Source organism: Labeo rohita, chromosome 23, assembly GCF_022985175.1.
Source record: "Labeo rohita strain BAU-BD-2019 chromosome 23, IGBB_LRoh.1.0, whole genome shotgun sequence".
NCBI lineage: Eukaryota > Metazoa > Chordata > Actinopteri > Cypriniformes > Cyprinidae > Labeo > Labeo rohita.
This window is the reverse complement of record NC_066891.1, coordinates 26699591-26722680: the sequence shown is the minus strand read 5'-3', so window position 1 is coordinate 26722680 and position 23090 is coordinate 26699591. Positions and strand designations below refer to the sequence as shown.

The 23090-nt window shown below is 38.3% G+C and overlaps 1 protein-coding gene across 1 annotated transcript in view; it reads right to left on the bottom strand.

The window, feature by feature from the left end:
- LOC127155223 (leucine-rich repeat-containing G-protein coupled receptor 6) overlaps window positions 1–23090 on the bottom strand; it is a 106436-nt gene that overhangs the window by 23859 nt on the left and 59487 nt on the right. Inside the window, exons 3-6 of the mRNA XM_051097316.1 lie at window positions 9452–9523; window positions 7617–7688; window positions 3742–3957; window positions 3211–3282 (exon numbers count right to left, since the gene is read on the bottom strand). Coding sequence (XP_050953273.1) covers window positions 3211–3282; window positions 3742–3957; window positions 7617–7688; window positions 9452–9523 — 432 coding nt within the window. The remainder of the gene's footprint in view (window positions 1–3210; window positions 3283–3741; window positions 3958–7616; window positions 7689–9451; window positions 9524–23090) is intronic.

Below are 23090 nucleotides of genomic sequence, written 5' to 3'. Positions count from 1 at the left end.
GAACCATCGTTTCATAGTGTGAAGAACACTTTAATAATTTTTTTGGAATGGAAAGGTTCCATGAATGTGAAGTTTTATTGATGCCAATAAAGAACCTTTACGTATTTTTAAAAGTAGCACTTTTAAATGACAAATATGCTAAACCAGTATTTCTTTCATAATCAATGCATGAGCTATTTAGATGATATGAATGTGAATCCACATCTTTTTATGCATTAGCTTGCTCACTTCTAGTGAGACATGTAAATGTTTAAGTCATTTTCTTCAAACGCTGAATGGAAATCCACTCGCACTTGCAGCCTATAAAATTGGCTGCATATGGAGACTGGGAACACGCTGCTGTGGGTGAGCCATGCTGCGTGGTTCTGCCATGTCTACATCCTGGTTTTGTTTAGAACATCCGTCAGTCTTGTTTGGAGACATTACTTTGATATGGTGGAGAAGAGGAATGCCTTTCATTTCCTGGGAAGACCTCATTGTTTAGAACGGGAGCTGTCAGTTACCTTGATTTACAATTCGTCAAACCACGCGGAAGTTTGTTTGAAAGCTAAATCATCAGGCATCATAACAAAACAACACTGTGGTGGCCACTATGTCTGATGGTTGTGAATGCGTTTGCAGAGATAATTACAGTGATGGGCGATTATAGTTGCATCAATAAAAAGATGCACATTGTCCCAAGAAAAGATATCTGAGACCTCCTAAAGAAGGCAAACATGTTTCCATCTGCTGTTTCAAGAAGCTCAACACTTCCCAAACACACATGTGCAACTGAACGGAGACAGCTGGTATGATTTCTTCCAGTGTGTCATGTTACATATAAGAATATTTGCCTCAGGAAGATTAGCTTCTTGCTTAGCCATCATTATAACGGTAATTAAAATGTCATTCAATATGCAACATGATGCTTTTTTTATTAGCGTGGTATTTTAATTGTAATGCATACAAGGTTAATACTTATAAGATACAGATATGTAATATTTTCTTCTTGTACAAAAGGGTTTAATGTACATATTTATTTAGGAGATAAAGTTTAGTAGTCATTCTGATTGGGAATTACTTTCCTACAGTATCATAACTAATTTTCCTATCACTCTAGCCTTGTGTCATTTTTGTCATTTTCAAGAGCTTAAATCTGGTGCGATTTAAATATTTTCTCCTTGGAACAAATTTCCTTCCAAAAGCCAAATTTATCGAGCTGAGGAATCGCCACGGGAGAGTTTCAGCACACAGTGTCTCAGTGATTGCTTTCAAATGAAGTGTTCAGTTCAGTGTGTGCAAATCTCAAGGCTGAAATCCTTCTCGTAAAGAGGAAAACGTCATCTTTAGCACTTCAGCAGGCTGTTAAAAAGCAGGTGTGAACCTCTCGGTATCCTGGAGACCACCATGACTTCAGCATATGCTTATTCCTTTAAAAACAAACTTTCATAGCATGGTCTATGTGATGTCTTTCATACCTTACATTGCAAATATGCATTGGCTCTGGTTCGTAAGCCCCTTAAAAAATTTCCCATGAATTTTAATAGCATTTCTAGTGTATTTATTGGGCCCATTTAACATTTGATTTTAATCTACCACATACAGTAATGTGCAAGTAATATTGCCCAAATTCCGGCAGAGAATGTGTGCTGTTGTCTAGCTGTGACGTGAAAATTGTAGCCAGTAGCCATAAATTCATGATGTTTTTAACTGTTTTTTTTTGTTTTTTTTTACTAGTAAATTAATTTGCGCATACTCATATTTATATTAATTTTATGTTTTTATATGCAGACTGTCAAGCGAAATGCCAGCAATTTTTTTTATTTTACGTTATATTACATTACGAATGAAAATTACATGTATGGAAGCCCGTTCTGACACTGAATAAAAAATAAAATAAGGTAATTGTGGCATTATATCTCACAATTCCTACTTTTTTTCTTGCAATTTTCACAATTTTGATTTTTTTTTTTTTTTCATAGATTTGCATGATACAAACTCGCAATTGCAAATTATAAAGTCAGAATTGTGAGTTTTTATCAAAAATTGAGATATAAACTCGCATTTCTGAGAAATTAAGTCAGAATTGCATGATATAAACTTGCAGTTGCGAGTTATGAAGTCAGAATTGTGAGTTTTATTAGAATTGTGAGATATAAACTCACAGCTCTGAGAAATGAAGTCAGAATTGCATAATACAAACTCGCGAATGCAAGTTATAAGGTCAGAATTGCATGGTACAAACTCGCAATTGCAAGTTATGAAGTCAGAAATTAGTTTTTATCAAAAATTGTAAGATATAAACTTGCATTTCTGAAAAATTAAGTCAGAATTGCGTGATATGAACTCGCAATTGCAAGTTATAAAGTCAGAATTGTGAGTTTTTATCAGAATTGAGATATAAACTCGTAATTGCGAGTTATGAAGTCAGAATTGTGTGATATAAACTCGCAATTGCGAGTTATGAAGTCAGAATTGTGAGATATAAACTCACAATTCGGAGAAATACAGTTGCAATTCTGCATTCGTTTCTCAGAACCGCAAGTTTTTATCTTATAATTCTGATAAAAACTCGCAATTCTGACTTTATAACTCACAATTGTGAGTTTGTATCATGCAATAAAAAAAAGCAGAATTGTTAAAAAGTCGCAAAAACTTTTTTTCTTTTTTAATAATGGGTGAAAATGGGCTTCCATATATATAGGGAACTGCAATGAAAAATATTTGTAGGCTGGGATACCAACATCAGCCACATGATAATCAAAACCCCAAAGGTCCCCTAAAAATCACTGTATAGTTTCCACTTACACATATGAGTACTTTTGTATAAAACACTAAAGAAATTACTCAACACTGAAGTCATTGTCAGGACATTATTGCTGTTTCTACAACAGAAAATAAAAGACTGCCATGCATTCATTCTTTAATTTTAATGAGAGGTAGGAGTGTTTTTTTAGAAAACAAGGTACTGCCATTAACAAAGCGTATCTCAACAGCAGAAGTATTGTGTAAAGAATGGTTTGTTTATAGTTCATACAAAGCTGAACCACTGAACAGAAGTACAGTCAGGCTAGTTTGCTAGTAATTTATATTTATATTTATAGAAGCAACCTCTTCCATAATGATTCCACGAGGACGCCAAAATCAAATAACAGATCAGGGTTTGTTTGCATTAAAAACAGGAAATGCTTTCATGTTTTTAATCTTTCATGAAGGGACGATCTTACTTACAGAGTCTCGAGGCTGTGCAGTCCCTCAAAGCAGTTTTGTCCGAGGGTCCGGATCATGTTGTTATGAAGATGCCTAAACATGAAAACGTTCATTAGGATTATGGTAAACATCAAAACAAAACCCCAGAATGACACCTGTTAGGGTGTGTACATTGCTTTAGATAAACGTAAACCAGCAGCGGATGAGATGTAAAATTAATCCATACTGTCATTTCACCACTTTGTAATTGAAAGAGTTTAAGATTCTTGTGGTGTCCTGTCAAACCAAGGTATGTGTTCCAACTCCCTCTTATTTCCTGGTTTCCTTTCCTCACACTGGCACATGCACAACAGTTAGTGTGATTTAGTCAAATAGGACATGGATCACGGCTCAAGGTAAAGCTTAGGGTTGCGGTTAGGAGCGTTAAGAACATTCCTACTTTTCCCCTTTGATTGAAGGAACTAGATATTTGTTGGGGTTAGCAATTAAGCATGTTGATCCAGGAATACACCCTACTTGGTTTACTCATGTTGTGGGGATGTGGATACTTACAGCACAACCAGGTTGGATAGGTTCCTGAAGGCGTAGTCTGGGATGTGGGTGATGCGGTTTAGGGCAAGGGTCATAGCCTGGAGCGAGGAGAGGTCATTGAGGGCGCTTACTGGGATCTCTGTCAGGGCATTGTCATCAAGCCACAAGTGCCGGAGGGACCGCATACCCGAAAGGGTCCTTGCTGGCACCTCCATAATCAGGTTGGCATCCAGACGCCTATTTTTATTGGAATGAACAGAAGCAGAGGTTTATTCCAGTACGCAGAAAATTGGTAGATAATGCAGTCATGTTTAACCAGGTCACCAGGTCAAATCAGCAGGAGATATTAGTGAAAATGTGCAATTACAGGACTGGTTTTATATTTCTTTCCATGTAGATGAATCACTAAAGGTTTCTGTGTCAAAGTTTCTGAACCTGTGTCAACTAGACACATTACCCACCCTCCTTGAAAAATATACTTGATGTACTCCACTAGTTTTTGAGGCCTGACCTGGCGTGACTCCAGCCCCACACTGTTTGTGACCCAGTCAGCTGTAACACTCCTTGTCCATGCCGTGTCCTGTCACGGAATCTACCTCTTTCGTTTCAATCATCAAACTGCCACGCCTTGCAGAGGTACATTTAAAAAAAAAAAAAAAAAAAAAAAAAAAAAAAAAAAAGATGAACAAAGGAGGCACCTATTGTGGCTAAACAGAAAGAGATACCGTGCTGTGGTCTGCGGTCACAACGTTTCTGCTTTGACGATATCATAATTAAAGGATAATTTTGTTGCCTGTTTGTTTCCATCTTTTGTTCTTCTGGTGTAAAGATTGGCACCACTACCTGAGTGATTTAGTTTTCCCTCAAGTGATTTATATGCAAGTGTTTTATGGAGCTATCTTTAGTTACTCCAGCATGGACTTGTTTAATGAGAGTTTTGGCACGGTCGCCGCTCTGAATGTTTGATGAAACATCGGGAGCCCACAGGTGGAGTGCTATGCTTTGTGGGTTTTTTACGTTTTTTTAATTTAAAGCTTTCGGAGGAAGGGTGCTAAATCACAACAAGTGGCTTTCAGAGGCTACAAAGAAAAGTTGTGCAATCACAAACCAGGCGTACGAGGGCTGCCGAGGCAAAGATTCCACTCTCGATCCAACCACATGAAGGCGTTTCGAAAATTGGCCGTTCCACTTTCATTTTGCCTCCGCTCATATGGTGTAATAAAGCACCGATTGATAATTTGATGGCTTTGTGGCATGGCGAGTTGATTTGGTTAAAGCCGCTAAGCAATTGTTGCTCCCCACTGACTGGAAGGCTTTAAGACGCTATTGAACAGTTTTTCTCTCTGATTTTTGGAAATTAAACAAAGAAACTGAGCTAAAGATAAAAGCTGTGAAAAAAACATCAGAGGTTGCTGGGAATAATTGAAAGTGCAGACATTTGGATTCTTTCACAAATCGAAATTCGCCCCCGATTTCTTTGCAAGGCTGTTGTTCACAGACCTTGACATCTCCACAACCAAGATGAATGTCCTCCCTATGTCAACAAGTTAAGCCTTTGATCTAATGAATGTTGCCCCCTGGAATCAGGGGATGGGGGGTGTGCTGAACCTTAGCGATCAGCAAGTTGTGATGTATGATAGCAGCAGAGCACGTGGAGTTAGCCGCAAGCACTTCCTCTGCATTTTTCCCCCATGACCTTTCACACACATTCATTTTGCACTGGCCTCTCCTCACCTCGCCTAAGGCCTTCTCAACCCTCGAGTCCCTCAGGTTAATGCACGACGAGCATCGGTCGAAGAAGAACTTGAACCCAAAGTGCAATGCCATTTGGCTTGAAAAACGCCCCGTATTCTCAGAATGTATTTTCCATGCTGCGCAACCCTGCTAGGTAAACACCAACATTGTGCTGATGATGTCTCAATCATCTGGCTTAAGACTTGACATTGCATGTGTAAACATTGCTTTTGTGCGCCCTTTTGTGTGGAATCTCATTGGTAGGCATCGTATGATCAAGAGGTATTGCATTGCCTCTGATTTAAGGAAGGTGAGGCTTGTTGCTGGATCTTTATCAGATCTTTCTTCATAGACTATATCTTGGAAGGATTGTCTTGACATCAAAGGATGCTCTGTACTGAGTGTAGCAAGTATAGCCTACAGTCCTAAACTTTAGTAAAGGAACAAAGATGAGTTTCATCACCAGTCCTCTGTCCTGCCCCAACTCATCTTCCCTCTGTCTACATCGGGCGCCAGTGGACTTCAAACCTTACAGCCCCCTCAGTGGTTAACCGATCCCCATCTTATCATTACCCTAAATTACATGTTTGTTGAGAACTAAATGCCTCTCTACTCTTGTGGGAACTCAGGATAGATCACCTAGCTAAAGCACTGCATATTCTTTGTTATGGGGGATTGAAAGTGAGCGTAAGTTGGCTGGACGAGTGCCAGAGTCTCTGCCTTGCTACAGGGAGGGCCTGGACACAGTCTATGCACGTCTGGAGCCTCTTCTGGAACCAGGCACATCTTCCATGCGGAAAAAAACTCTGTTGGTGGCAAAGGAATTAAATTTGTACGCCATGACTCTAATGAAAACATCCTCGCAAAGGTAAAAGGAAATGAGCGCATGGATATTTACATGGAATTATTCATTTGGAAAAAGTGGGTGTGTGTCTCCGCTCTGGGATGCTGACTGGCATCAGGAATAATTGAAAGGAGTCAAGGGGTGGATGTGAGTGGAGCGGATGGACAAGGCCAGACAAAATACCAGACAATATTTAGATTCTGACCTTTTCATGGGGAACCAGTTAGAAGGGGGCGTGATTCCGATTAGGGGGGAAACGTTGGACCAAAGGGAAGAGGGAAGAGTAACTGATGGAAAATTGGGCTCTTCACAGCTCATTGAATCTCCCAGCGCTCACTCAGGAGCCAGTGCACAGTGTCTGGCGGTTTCCTCATGGGTTCCAGATGCGCCAACAGCCCTGTAAAGGTTCTTCTTTTTCACCGTTCTGATATTCAATGTGACGTAGTCACGTTTTGCCTTCCTCTATAAGAATGACCTCTGGAATATCATATTTGTCTCTCTTGTGAGTTAGCATTTAGCTAATAGCTCTTCGGGAAAAAGTAGAAACCCAGATTCGCTGGAATCCATTTTCAAACTGTATTCATTTTAAATATTGCTCAGACCACACAAGAACTACTATGAGTTTGGTTACTCTTTCTCGGTTCCTTGTTTGTTGGATCTCCTCTGCAAAGAACTGCATTGCATTGCATCCAAAAAAAGAAGAAAATCCACAACAAAAAACCTATGTCTCACTATTATACAGCCAAAGAACACCTGTTTTACTACTACCATGTGTGTTCTAAATTGCAAACTTGATCCTCCCTAGTGGGGAGTTCTTTAATGAAGGGCCTAATGGTCCTAATAGGCATATAAATAACTGGGCTTTCCTGCATCAACTCTATTAGAGAGAAATGCCAAAAGTTACCTCATGACTAGATTGCACTGTAGACCAAATAACTCTACTGCTAGAGACCTTATCTGATAAAGGGCTGCTAAATAATTTATTGTGTTACTTGTGCCGTGCTTATGATGTCATATTTGATACACGATTCTTGATAATGTAAAAGTTTCTGGAAAAATGGTTCCGCTTCCATGTAGACTTATTTTGTCGTACAATGGAAGCAGCTTCTAAACAGCATAACATATCACATGAGACCAATCTTTGAATCAGGCGAATACATTTTATTCCAGCTGCTAAGCTTGAAGCTGTGGTCACAACCAGGAGGTCTACACTTGGCATGTTGACCTATCCAATGTTGCTTTAATATACGCCATTGTTCCATGTAAATCTCTAACAGCCCAAGTTTGCTTTTGATCGCTTGAACTGTGTGATACTTACAGAGAGAGCAAATTGGGTAATTCCCATGGGTCTTCGCTGGGCAATCTCTCTAACTGGTTGTTCTGCAACATCCTGCAAAGATACGGTAAATGAAAATTAGAAAGATAATAAATTGTGCTCTGGTGAATATTAAATAATAACTATTTTAAAACATGAAATGTGATTAGAATAATAATAATAAATCTAGTTTTATCTCAGTGTCAGTGGGTGGCCTTCTCTTCGTATTAAGGAAATGTACTGTATAAAAAAAAAGTCACCACTAGTCAGTTCCATATGTGTAGTTGAGCATTAACACTTGTCAAGAAACAGACTAGTTTGAGTTGTCGAGCTTACTGCTGATGAGGTTACCTGTCGCTGACATCAATCAGTCAGGAGATATGATTTCAGGTACTGTGTGGTGCACTTTTCAGTGGACAAAACCAGAACATGGGAGGGGCAGAGAGACTGAACAAGACGAAACAGAATGAGGGGGAGAAACTGCCTGGGTGGGCCACTGAGGTCATGCTCACAGGACTTGTCGAATAAAAGAACGAAAGAAACAGGAAGTGGTAGAACAATGACACTGAGCTCACTGAACAAAGCAAATTATTCCAACGTGAGAGCACGCGGCCGCAGACGTTGAGCTTTAATTACAAGGCAGACAGCTTTATCATGTCCAATCAAATGAAACTCCTGACATTTGACCACATAGCAGAGAATCGCTAGTGTTTGAAGGAATAAATACGCCTTTGTGGGCAGGATGCCCTTATCAAGGAAATCATGGTGCCACCATATCCATTGTGAACCAAGACTTAAAATGTCCAGCGGTCTTTATGACGTCGTGAACAAGCCTCTATTATTTTGTCATTCAGATACTACAAATACGCATTCGTCCCCTTTGGACTTTCAGTTTTGTGTGGCTTTGTCCTATTTTCACTAACAGATGTTTTTGATGTGATGTCTTGTTGTTTTGGTTTATGATTCCACAATTACGTGCGATTCTGATGGGCTCATTGAAAACTGAACATTAGCTTAAATGTCAGGAGGTCAGGTACTCGTGCCTCAGACAGGTTTGGTTGTTGAATAAAATAGTACAAAGCACAATAGGGCACAGAAAGCAAACTGAGAAAATTTGTAATTATTGTTACACCCAACCCATTCTCTTTGTCTGCATTGACTGCTGAAATAAAGTCTCTGATGTTGACAGACATTACCTTGTTTTCAAAATGAGAAAGGATACTGAAATATTAAACTGAACTATATTAAATTCATGTTCGCATTAACCTACTAAAATTTTAATCAAGGCAGAGTTACTGAAAAATGCACGGGCACATGATGAAATTACAAATAAGAGGTTTTTTTCACTATGGGTGAGTAAAATTATTTGTTGTGGCTGGGTAATTTTCTTGTGGTGTGCAATCCAAAAAAATCAGTGTCACTGGATTGTTCAATGACAATGCAGGGCAAATTTACTATAGCTTCCAGGACGGCATGGAATTCTGTGTGGAAATTTTGACATGCATTTTGGCATGAATGAAGTTGTTCCATGCCTGGCCTTTGTCTGTCCTGTTCAATTCCATCAACTGGGTTTAAGTCAGTCAATAAAATTTAAATCTGTCAATAAACCATCAACAAACAACCATGCATAAAAAAACAACTCAGTGACCATTCACCACAAAGCATAACCTGAATCATCACCTGTCAGAGGTTCTGTTTCTAATTTTGCAGTATGTGATACTGCAACAAAAGTTTTTTTTTTTTTTTTTTTCCGGAATGAATCATCCTAAATGCAATTTTCCATTGAAGCATTAACTGAAACACAAACGCTCTCGCGCTTTCTGTCTTTCGTTACTTACAGGACTTTGAGGTTGTAGAGGCCTTGGAGCACGGGGCCAGGGATGTGTCTCAGGTGGTTGCCCGAGAGTCTCCTGTGGATGGACAAAAGAAGTGCTTTGGTTCATTTGCAGTCCAACACATTGATGACTTTAACAGAGAGAAGAGAATCTGCTGAATTCATAAAGGCCAATGTGCATGTGTGTGCGCTCACGGTGAAAACAAAAGGGAGAGATCTCTTTGGACGCAAGAACCACAGCAGCTGGGGTTCAGATCTCTCTGGCCTCTGGTCTTTACCGCTCATGTACTGAAATCTCTCTTTTGTATGGTCTCCAAACACGTCAACACATTTTGAAAGCGGAGCCAAGATATGAAAGCGCTCTAAGCTCCTTTTGCCTCTTGTGGCAACAAACATGTCATAGTACAACTGAATTTATATACAATGGCCAAAGATAAAATGGTTAGAGTTGCTATTGAAGTGGAAAATTTACACTACGGTATGTTGTTAGACCTTGGTATCCTTTGAGGGTCTTGTGGTACACTCAAGGTGTGAATTATTTGAGTTTGATGTGTTTACTAAAACGTAAAATGTGGATATAATGTAGTCAGAGTGCATAATGTCACCTGATGCCAAACAGACAATCTTAAACATATGCGTTCATAGGCGCCAAAATCCAATTTTAGTCATTTCAACAAAACATCCCTTTAAATGATCTACCGAATTTTCAGTTAACCCCTTAGAAAATCGCTGTGTAACAGCCGCAGCCAAGCAGAGCATCATGGCTGATACATCGGAAAGACATGAGAAAGACGTTCCCAGAGAGAGCGAGAGCAAATATCATCCAGCTGTAGGCTCACCCATCCGGACTAATCAATTTGTTTATCAAACAAATCACTTAATAAGCGTTCGTGCCTGTTTTTTCCTGGGTGGCAGAGTTAGAGGAAAGTCTGTCGAAGCCTCACAAGGAGTCATGACAGCCTAAACAGGACCACCCATACCTCCAAACTTGTCTGCCTCAACGTTGCTCCATCCTGCCGGAGTAGCCTCTTGCTCTCCAAACGGTTCTTTTTGTGTGACAAGATGAAAGTTTTGAGAATTGCTGCCAATGTTTAGCATGTAAGTCAGCTTAGCTAATGTGATGGGTGCGACAGCTCTGGCAAAGCAACAAGCGTGTTGTGTACAGGCACATTAAGGGCCACACGAGCCCAGAAAGCATAACGACAAAACCTAGGATTGGGTCCGTGTCAAGGTCTGACGGATCACACTCCCTTATGCGCTCACACACACACTAGCGTCTTCCGCCATGAAGTCTCTGAGGTTTTTAATGGCTATCACTTCATGTGGTGCCAGACCACACTCCCATCCGTCGACTCTATTTCTGGTAAGACCTTGTGCCGCCACTCTTTCACAAACATTTGTTTTGCGTCGGGCAAGAGACAGAGGGAAGTAAAGCAGGGGGACGGAGCGGCTGGGGAAGGCAAAAATAAAAGTGTCAGATTTGGAGGCTGCGAAGCTTAGCGGTTCACCCCGTGTAAATAGGCCAGTGACGGTTTCACATGCGTGTCGGATGAGGTTTCAGGCACGTACCACAGCAAGCTGTTCTGCTGAGAGCTCGTGCCAGCTCTGCTGTCAACTTTTATCCCTCGTTATAATTCAGTCATGTATCTAAACACTGGAGCGTTCTGCTTTATGTATTCTCTCACGTAACAGACAAACATGGCTTTAATGCTAATTTTCTTAAGCCACTTGTGTCAACATTGTATATTCCTCTGAAAAATGATGAGTGTATTGTTATGAATATTAAGAATGTTTGTAAAGTCTTCGAAATTGAACCTGGCACTGGGAACAAAATCAGATTTCTCTAATATCTCAATGCAATTACATTTTGATGCATTGTATACACAGAAAGACAAATCCAGAAGGATTTCGTAACTCAACGGAGGTCATTTCTGTACATGAAAGGCATTGAACTGTAACTGGATTATGCCATTAAATGCTGCATTTAGTGTCATGTAATTCATTCAGTCCGCAACATTAATCAGGCTACACTTAAAGCCCCACACTTTCTCACTAGAGCAGTGGTTTTTGATCCTGCTCCTGGAGGGCCGTTGTCCCGCACATTTTAGCTCCAACACACCCGTCTGGAAATGTCTAGTAGCTAAACTCTACAAGACAAGGATTGGACACCCCTGCACTAGAAATTAGTAATGCAGACTTCTGTTTGAGGTTGGTCTTTGCTTCATTTGGTTGGTGTGCAAGTAGTCTTCTGAACTGTGGTGTGGTTTAGCAAATTGTAGAACGAAGTTACTTGGAAAATTGGTCTGGTTTGATTCATGTGAACAATCCATGCATCTGTGGGCCTCTGTTGCAGAGGTAGCCAGACCTGCTCCTGGAGGTCTACCTTCCTGCACACTTCAGTTCCAAACCTGTCCTTTAAGGATTAGTTTACTTCCAGAACAACAATTTCCTGATGATTTACTCACCCCCGTCATCCAAGATGTTCATGTCTGTCTTTCTTCAGTTGAAAAGAAATTAAGGTTTTTGAGGAAAACATTCCATGGTTTTTCTCCTTATAGTCGACTTCAATGGTGGCCAACGGGTTGAAGGTCCAAATTGCAGTTTCAGTGCAGCTTCAAATGGCTCTACACGATCCCAGCCATGGAATAATGGTCTTGTTCAGCGGAACAATCAGTCATTTTCGAAAAAAATAAAAATGTACTTTTTAACCACAAATGCTCCTCTCGCACTAAGCTCTGCAACGCGCATTAGCGTGTTCATGCATTGCGTAATCACGACTCAAAAGTCACACGCTAAATTCAGTTAGTTCTTCGTGTTTGTACTTGGGTTCCGAAAGGTAGGGGAAGGTGAAAAACTCCATCTCGTTTTCTCTTCCAACCTCAAAATCTCCCAACATGGGTTTTTTACCTTTTTTTTTTTTTTTTTTTTTTTGTAAAGGGTGTTTGACTGTCTTTGCATTTATGCTTTGTAAACTCTGGGTCGGTACTTCCACCTACATCACACGTGCATGATTACATAATGTGTGAGGTCGAACTAGTCCAAAACAACCATTTGTGGTTAAAAAGTATACATTTTACACAAGACCCTTATTCCTTGGCTGGGATCGTGTAGAGCCCTTTGAAGCACTGAAACTGCAATTTGGACCTTCAGCATGTTGATCCCCATTGAAGTCCACTATATGGATAAAAATCCTGGAATGTTTTCCCTTAGAAACATTTCTTTTCGACTGAAGAAGCAAAAACAAGAACATCTTGGATGACATAGCGGTGAGTAAATTATCAGGAAATATTTATTCTGGAAGTGAACACCTTTATTAGGTTCAGGTGTGTTTGTTTATGTTTGGAGCTAAACTCTGCTGTAGCCCACCAAGAGAAGGGTTGGCTACCAATGCTATATAGATAATACAGTCATGTTGTAGGCTGCTTTTTGCAGAATAAACTGCCTTTAGGAAATGAAACAGTGGCATCTTCTTGTCCTGAGTAGTTAGCCTCATTGATTTGGGCAGAGGCTGGGCATCCACTACTACACACCCAAAAGAAAAACCTGAAAAGAGACCAGTGGGGAATGGAATCAAACTCTGGTTCAGACCAAGCAATCAAACCAAATTTGAAAACAGCCTAAGAGACACCGCATTAAACAGAACCTCTTTGAACCATTCCCTAATAACCTGTGCCAGCCTTACTAGCCTTTGCTCTCAGTCCAAAATGGTCCAAACTGCCCTTAACACTTTAATACCCTAGAAAGGATCATTGAACGTTGAGATTAAGGAAGGTGTGAATGAGAAAAAATATGCTATTGGTGGCAACCATTTCAAAAGCTTCCATACATTTTGGGGTTTAGCTCTAAACTGATCTTCAGAGCAAATGGTGTAAAACTCAAAAACAGTTTTTCAAAACAGAATTAATGCATTTTGTTGGATGCTAGTTTCACGAGGCGTATTTACTCGCTGTAGTGTGAAATCTCCAGCGTCTCTCCAAATCAGACCAAACAATAAAAGCCTCCATGAGATGAAGTGTGAGTTGAGCTTTTTCATACTTCAACTTTACCACAGATGTTTGTTGAAATTAAGTGTCAGGACACATTTGGTTGTCAAAAAGCATAATCACAACCTACTAACAGCTCCATTGTTGCAGTTCCAGTCTCTTTTTAGCATCAGTTGCGACCTCATAAAGCAGCAACCGCATGTTTATTGGGAGTAGTTTACGAGAATCTGCTGCGTTGCAGATAGTGTGTGTAAAAAGGTGGAAGCTGGCCGTTGTCATTAGACCACTGAAAGCTGTGTTGACAACAGGCAGCACAAGTGGAAGGCAAAAAAATTTGGGATGGCTGGTTAGCGTTAGGCCCCCTGCAGCACATCTGTCTTCTGTTAGATGCCTCATTGGGGGCCAAAATACCGTAAAACTTTAATCATACTCATCTTTTTTTTTTTTTAAATTTCGGTTTGTTCGTGGAGAGGTAATTACAGTTGAGTTTCAGGGATGAATTGTTGCGGGGAAAGAAAAATAACGTCTTGATAGGAGTCATACTGGTCAAACTCTTAATATATTCTCATTTTCTTTCATCTCATGGATGCATCAATGAAGAATTGAATTATGAAGTGTTTTCCTCATTCACATGGAATCTATTCCAGCAGAATTGGCTTTCAGTTTTCAGCAAAATTTCAACACCTGTCATCCATGAAAATGTTTATGCATAGCTGTTTATAAGCACAAGTGTAAAAGAGTAATGTTTGCAATGCAAGCAACACTAAATGGAATTATTGATTGTTTTCAAACATGTTTCCCAAGGTCCCCACCTGTCATTGGTTGTAAAAACTAAAAGCGCTCTTTCTGAACTCACAGCTAGTTGAAACAATGTTGCTATGCTGGGCTGGTGAGGATGTTTAACTTATGAATGGTATGAAAAAATGCACATTCCTGCTAGCAGTCAGTTTAACATATTCTACCATGTTGAAATCCATTCTGCAGATTTTTTTTCCCCTTGATCAGCACATATAAACGCCAGCAGATTCTTTTTGGCCTTGCTCATCCATAATCAAACTTATGACAGATTTTGCATTATGCAAACATTAAAACATTTTTTGTTCTTTTTTGGAGTGAGGCCTACATGAAAAAATTACTTTCACTGAGATCAATGCACACTACGCCCTTGAGATAGCTTTAAAAGAGCTTACTTGCATTGTCTACATATTAAATTGTTTATTTTTGCCATTACCGTGAGCACACTGCAAGACAATGGCAAATCTAAACCTGCGCAAATAGCGATTACTTAGACAAATTGCTTAAACCACATATGCGTTGCATTATTGAACAATTCGATCTGAAGACTTCTCTGACTGGTGAAAATATCATTGGTTTTTAAACCCTAAGAACCGGGTCATATTATTTGCAACGCAGTCTCCTACGATATCAATTTCATAGCACGATGGAAAACGTTTCTATAGCTAAATCATTTTTGATTGGATCCTGGCCTGAGGAGGATCTGCAAATGGAAAAATGTACACGTTGTGACTGCACTTCCTCTGGCTTTGAAATCCGAACTCTCGCCAGCTCCCTGAAAGTGACCTTGTCTTCTCAAATATGTATTCATCATCACTATAAACTCTGACCTGTGCGGAAATAGGCTGCGCACGGCTCCCTTTTGATTCTCTTGTAAAAAGTTGGATTGATTTTATGGCATTTACACAGATCTTTATCGCAGCGCTCATGCTCTGTCCCATGTGGGCACTTGTGTGAGAAGGAACGTTAAAAAAAGCCTGCAATATGTCTTTGCTGTCACACATCTTTGATAAGACTAACAAAAAATTTACATTTCAGAAAAACAGATAAGATTTAAGACTGATTCCCTGTACCAAAATTGTCCTAACTTTGATTTCACAAGCCAAGCTGCAAATTATTCCTAATTTAAAGTAGATGAACTAGCTTCAGTTTGTTATTTTATGATTTTGATGAGTTTCCTATAATTTTACAATGTGGTAAGAATATAGAATGTGCTGGTGTGCCTAAACTTTTGACTAGTAGTGAGAGAACATTAAAACGTGTGCACTTGGGAATATTCACATAAGCTATATCTAATTTAAAAAAAAGAATCTGTGAGGAGATCAAAAATCACTCAGTCTAATCTGACATGAAGTGTCAGAGATATCCAGACAGTTGAAGTCATGGTACAATGAAAATCACCATGGCTAAATGCAGTATGTTACCGTGTTTTGGTTAACTTAGGAGAATCAAAATGAGGGCTGCCGTGAAAGGCGTTGATTGGCTGCGTTTCGATATCCAGTCTTTCCAGGTGGCATTATCTTTGGTGAAGAAAAGATGAGAGACGAGAAGAGGTTATCTGCAAACACGTGGGTTTTTTACGTAGGTGCTAATCTAAGTGTGTTTATCTGCGTCTGACATTGTGACTGTAATATCAGACCGCTGTCTGATGAAAGACATCTGCACAGAACACTCGATTTGCTGATATTTTGTTCTGACAATATCTACAGAAGAAAGATGATATCTAAAGTAAAATACAGATGCTTTAAAGAGACCATCACATCATGTCACACTGTTTTGATATAAGGGTTTGATTTGTATCAAAACAAGTCATATTTTATTTTTTCATATATTAGTCATGTTTCAAGTACCTGTATTTCACGCAAAGATAAAATGATGTTTCTGTATTTGAATTAAGATAGGATTAGGCGTGTTTTAATACAGTATATAAGATTTGTGCATTGTTGTAGCCTAATATCGCCGATGCTGTCTGTGGCCTATAAAAAAAAATTCTGCAATGGAATAAAACATACAGAAGGTAAATGCACATTTATATCTTACAACTGAATATCTTGTCATTTTTAGTTAATATCTCACCACTCCAAGTTTTTTTTTGCGTTTATCTCTTTTAAAGGAAGTTTAATTTAATAGAAGAAAGGATTTGTGTGTGTCACAAAGTGCATGTATTGCATTATTAAATTGCATATTACATTCAAGGAAATTAATATTAAGCTCATGTAAGAAGTGAGGCCCACTGTCTTTGACTTCCCGTTACCCTTGTGCTTGTCTAATGGTCTATTGAATCTGTCTAACAAATATTTTTGTTTTTATTCGGTAGAATTCGTTATCGAATTTCAAGACATGCTTTTCTGAATTTAGTTTATGACTTGAAGCACGGTCTTGGTCATTAATTCTGTTGTTGAGAAATACTACCTGTCCTACTTTCTCAGTACTTTTTCCTCACCATGACTAGGCAGCTTAAGTTTCTGACCATCACTGACATGTAAACGTGGGTGATCCTGTGTCGAGCATCTGACATCATAGATATTTTGCAGCTTGGAGTTTTAAAGTTACGGTATGTTTTCATAGTACAAGTCGTTTTATCTTAAAAGATCAAGGAAAATTTGATTGCTTATGATACGACCCCTTTAAGGTTGACGGCGTGTGACTTCAGAGGCACACGTTGCAAACAATGCATGACTTAAAGCTGCCATTGGCTTACAGCTAGACCACGAAAATGAAAGTAAGATTTTTATCTCGCCGAAAGTCAGTTTGCTATACTCTTTTGCAGTGATCTTGGTTACATCACAAATTAAAGCCTGACAAACTCAACCGTGAGCCCGTTTGATCAGCGTGCTCCAGTAAAACTCTTTTTGTACAGCTGTTTTTGTTTAGATGTAAAGTCGCTGTGATACGTGTAGTGAAAATGAGGTCACGTCATCGCGGTATAGTGGAAGGCGCCAGGTACAGGAAAGGATACAGTACAGTCTGATATTAAGCTCAGTCATTAAAGCAGATGGAAGCTTTTGTTCTGATGACTGTAAGCCTCTCTGTCCTCCGGTCTGCAGTCACTCCAATTATCCTTCATTAATTACAGGATATAAGACAAACCCAGAACTCTAAAGATGGTTTAATCACGCTTCACTCACGAGTGTTAAATGAATGCTTAATGACAGGGATTAAAGATCAATGAGAGATTGAAAAGAAGGGAATTAAAAGAGAGGAGTGGGGAGTGGTTCGCCCCAGGAGATCATCTGCAAAAGCAGGTGGGTGGCAACCTCCAATCTAGTTATTTATTTAGCTCGAACTGCGCAGTGACCATAGAGATGCGTTTAAACACTGCGCAGTATGGTTAGTAACCAACCTCAGGGTAAGAATCTTTATTAAAGATAATACGCTTCTTGCCATTACCGTGTCAGAGACATAACAGTAATAATAAAGGTGTGTCCAAATGTCTGACTGATATTGTATAGATTTCACCATGTTCCTGTAGTCAAATATTGGCGTCAGATGCAAGCAATGACAATTTTGTGGTTTTAAATCACCAGGAATTGATTAAACGGCAACATAGAAAAAAACAGGCTTCCAAAAACACGCCTTTACATACAATTCACTGGAATTTTCTAATTGAAATGAATGCTTGAGGCTGTAAAACAACAACGCTATTTTTATCTTGCACACAAGTTATGATTACGAGGCATATTTTTGATTAACAAAGACTTATTTTTGTTCAGTTTCTTCCACAATGCTATGTTACAACTTTAGAAGACTTTTTTCAATAGCATATGATTTGTACACTAATACATTTTGATCCTTGCATCACAAGCTTAGCTCCATATACATTGATCTGATGTAGTAAACTTGTTCGGTAGCGCACCTGGTATAGCACTGCACTTATGATATGGAGCGGTCAGGTACGAGTCGCATTAAAAGAGGCAAAGATTTGTAGAAGTCTGTCAAAGTCACATAATTGCTTCAGCAAATGTGTTTATGTCTCATTTGCTTTTGCTAACACTATCAGTTTTGGTTTTAAATGTCACAATAACACTCAATGGACATTTAGTTTGCAAACTGCTGCGATACAATCAGCATACAAAAAATTGGCAGATTCACATTTGTCTGTAGTTTTGGACATTTCACTTTGAAAGTGTCATGAAACATGCAAGGAGCAATTTAATATAATTTTGCAGGAATGTCGCCACAGGTTCATTTATCGGTTTTAATGCAAAGCCTCTTAAAATGTGTAAATGTGATAAATGTGTAAAAGTAATCAGTTCCTGGCGCCTTTCTGTAGAGCCATTATGTGAAATTTGAGGAAACTAGTTCCACCTGCTCTGGTTACGGTGGCCATAAACAACAATTCTTTATAAATAGGTTTAAAAAGAGGGAAAAATCGAACTAAATGTTACAGAGATGCGCAAAGGAAACAAGTGAAATCCTGGAAATCTTGGGTGTTAAAACATCTAATTGCAGTAGTGTTATTTCAGGCACTGTGCAGAGCTCTGCCACAACATGTTTCATTGTGTGTGTCTGCCTCTGATGTAGTAAACTCGCTCGGTAGCACACCTGATACAACACTGCACTTATGGTACGGAGCGCTTAAGTCCCATTAAATCCGTTTTATTTTTTTTCCAAATTCCATTTTTTCATTTTTCTCAACTCCTATTTAATGGTTAAATAAAATTTTGTTCATCAAAGAGCATGTCTACTTAATTAAAATCATAAAACTTATACAATTTCACATCAATTTAAAAAAGGTTTAACAAAAATGACATGTTTAGGGCCCTATGAAATGTTTTGTTTTTTCTCACCATATGTTTTATCAAATTCTGTGTTTTAGCATGTCTAATTATTTGAATGCATACTTAATTTATTCACATTTATTCTTAAAATAGCCTTATGATTTTTTTTTTTTTTTTTTTTTTTTACCCTCAGAAATTCTGTGTTTTGTTTTTAAAATGTTCTGGTTATCAAATGAAGGCATGAAACATTCATTTCATTTATCTTTTAGTTATTGAAAATTGAGCAAACCTTTTTTTGGCAAACAAAGGGGAATTTACTATTAAAATTAAAACATGGAAGAAATGTTGTGTGATTATACCCTAAAAAATAATGTTTGTTTAATTTTAGTAGTAGTAGTAGTAGTAGTAGTAGTAGTAGTAGTAGTAATAGTAATATATACCTGGCACAATGTCTTCAAGTTAAACCGGACTTTTATTTTGACAGGTTGCCGTGTCTAACTTTACATTTCTGTGTGTATATGATATAACCTTAGTTTTCCTAAAATGGAGCGGTCAAATGCTCATGAAGTGACTCTCAGCAGATATTGTTCATGTATTTATGTCCTCATTTAGTGAGACGACAGACGCTGAAATAACCGTGAGCATCACACGCACTTCAGTGCGTGTAGTAAACAAAACCGCTCGTCTGCTCCATTCATTAAAACAGAGACACGCAAAACATGCCGGATTCACATTTAAATGATATTTTTGCGGCGTAATATTTACAGATACTAGTCCATATTGTGGTTTGATTTAAGTGTAATGACCTACTTTTGATTAATTCATTCAAACTTTGACAAATTCTGTGACATTCCACGTTATTCAGTAAATTCCGTTTTTATGACTGGATTCCGCGAACACGTCCGCGCTATTTGCATGGCGAAAATCATAGGGCCCTACGTTAAACATGAGTCACAATAAAAGAGTCAAAGACTTTTGACTTTTGAGTAACTTGCATGGTTACTTCAGCAAATCTGTTTATGTCTCATTTGCTTTTAACACTATCGGTTAGGTTTGACATAGAGTTTCGTTTAGGTTACACATTAGTTTTAAACTCAATAAAGCAATGACTGCACATTTCGTTTACAAACTGCTGCAATACAACAACCAACATACCAAAAAGCATTTTTAATATAATTCAGCAGAAGTGTCACCACAGGTTCATTTTTCCATGTGGTGCCTTTCTGTTTGGCTCTAATTTTGCTCCAGTAATAAGTTCCTGGTGCCTTTCTATAGAGCCATTATGTGAAATTTGAAGAAACAAGTTCCACCTGCTCTGTTTATGGTGGCTATAAACGATGATTCTTCATAAATAGATTTAAAACAAAGGAAAAATGGAAGTAAACTTGCTCAGTAGCGCACCTGATACAACGCTGCACTTACTGTATGATACAGTGCGCTCAAGTACGAGTCCTGTTAAACATGAGTCGCAATAAAAGAGTCAAAAAAGACTTGTTAAAATTGCATGGTTACTTCAGCAAATGTGTTTATTCCTCATTTGCTTTTGTTAACATTATCGGTTAGGTTTAGCTTAGGATTACATTTAGGTTATACATTATTTTTAAACTTGATATAGCAATGACTGAACATTTTGTTGCGAACTGCTGTGATACAACAACCAGCATACTAAAAAGCTGCCAGACTCACATTTGTCTGTTTCAGATAAAGTGGTTCTAGCACCACTCACTGGACATTTTACTTTGAAAGTGTCAAGAAAGATGCAAGAAGCATTTTAATATCATTTAGTAAAAATGCCTTTTTTTTATAGAGCCATGATGTGAAATTTGAGGAAACAAGTTCCACCTGCTCTGAAAACAATTATTCTTCATATATAGATTTAAAAAGAAGAAAAAAAATGGAATTAAATGTTACAGAGATGCACGACGGAAACAAGTGAAATCCTGGAAATCTTGGGTGTAAGATATCTAAATACAGTAGTGTCGGTTCTGGCGCTGCGCCGAGCTCTGCCACAACATGTTTCATTCTGTGTGTCTGCTAGGTGTGTTTTTAAAGGACCTATTTATATTCACAAGAAGTTTTCGTTTGATGTGTGTAAGGAGATTCACTTTAAAGGATTTCTGAAGTTATGCTTTCCTACTAATAGCAGGACGTGATTTATTTTGTAGCAGCTTGCTGTTTATCTTACTGCCGTGTAAAGCAGACACTGTGTCATGTTAATTTTTTGCATTTTGCACAAGGTGTTATTTTAACTGCGTGTCTTCTTGCTGAATATATATATATATATATATATATATATATATATATATATATATATATATAAATATATATATATATATATATATATATATATATATATATATATATATATATATGATTGTGCGTCTCTATTTGCTCATCTGCTCAGCAGAAGCTTCTTCTGATGTGAAGACAGCTTATTTCTCTGTGTGTGGTTCTCTGTTTTGGAGTGTACCGCTCATCTCTGTGATCACTTCACATTGATCTGACGACCATCACATTGAACAAGACATGTTACAAATTACTACACTGAGTCTGTGCGTGTGTGTGTGTGAGTTGGGGGTTGTGTTTGATGGATATAGCAACACGGGCTGTGTAATTTGCTCCATATGAGTGGGGCTGCCGGTTGGGTTCTGGTTTATTATGGCATGAGAGAGCGGGGGAAAGCATCCAGCACTCTGCGGTAGGTGGCTCCAGTGCTGTCACCTGCACTGACAGGCGTCAATCAAAATGATTCACTACCACCTTCTTAAGGTCATGTGACCGAATCCTTAAAGCCGCAAGGCCAATTTGTAAAAATGTATAATGTAATAATGTAAACAGTTTTTATGAAGATTACAGTTTTGGTTTGTAGATTTTGACAGGTTTATAGCTTTATGACTTTTCTAGCAAAACTATATTTGGAAAAGTGTATTTTTTTTTTTTTTTTTTTTTTTTTTTTTTTTTTTTTACATGCAGATTAAAGCGTAGCATGCTGAAATCAGAAAATGGAAATTCTATTGTCTCTGTTCCAAACCTGTGTGCATTTCTTTCTTCTGCAAAACACAAAAGAAGAATGCGGGTAACCAAAGAGTTTTGGCATCTGTTGACTTCCACAGAAGACAGTCAGTCATACAGATATGGAATGACATGAGGGTGAGTAATTGATGAGACAGTTGTCATTTTTTGGGGGGTTGATCTATCCCTTTAAAATCAAATCTAGTGTCCTCTCCACACATACCAGAGTTCTGAAAAAGATTTATCCGTCTCAAACTGTTTCTCGTTACCTAGATTTTCACTGCAGCTGAAATGTAAACACAATTTTTTGTGTGAAAATACACAAATTACATGTATAAACATACACCAAACAGATGTGAATTCTAAACATTGTCAAGATGTGATTTGTGTGTTTTTGCTGTGGTTTGTGTTTAGTAAATTTGCTGAGGACCCCTCTGTATTTCTTGGACAATTAAGCTACACCGTCATTTACCTCCCCTTGTATAGTAAACTATGAAGTACCAATGATTTCTCCGCTTGAAGCACAGTTGTACTACTGTTTGTGTCCTCACAAAGATTGTTCCGTCATTGATGAAGCCAAGTTTAGATTTTTGTGTTTATTGCTGTTCCATGTGAAAAATCACCAAAAATCTAAGCAAAACTCTAAAGACTATTTCTGTCTGTCTTTGTCTTTCTCTATGTATCTGTCTATCTGTCTGTCTGTCTATCTGTCTTTGTTTTTCTCTATCTATTTATCTGTCTGTCTGTCTTTGTATTTGTATATCTGTCTATCTATCGGTCTATCTATCTGTCTGTCTATCTGTCTATCTATCTATCTATCTATCTGTCTGTCTGTTTGTCTATCTATCTATCGGTCTATCTATTTATCTATCTATCTGTCTATCTATCTGTCTGTCTATCTGTCTATCTGTATCTCTCTGTCTGTCTGTCTGTCTGTCTATCTATCTATCTATCTATCTATCTGTCTGTCTTTGTCTGTCTATCTGGCTGTATTTGTATATCTGTCTGTCTGTCTGTCTGTCTATCTATCTATCTATCTATCTGGCTGTCTTTGTATATTTGTCTGTCTGTGTCCGTATTTGTATATCTATCTATCTATCTATCTATCTATCTATCTATCTATCTATCTATC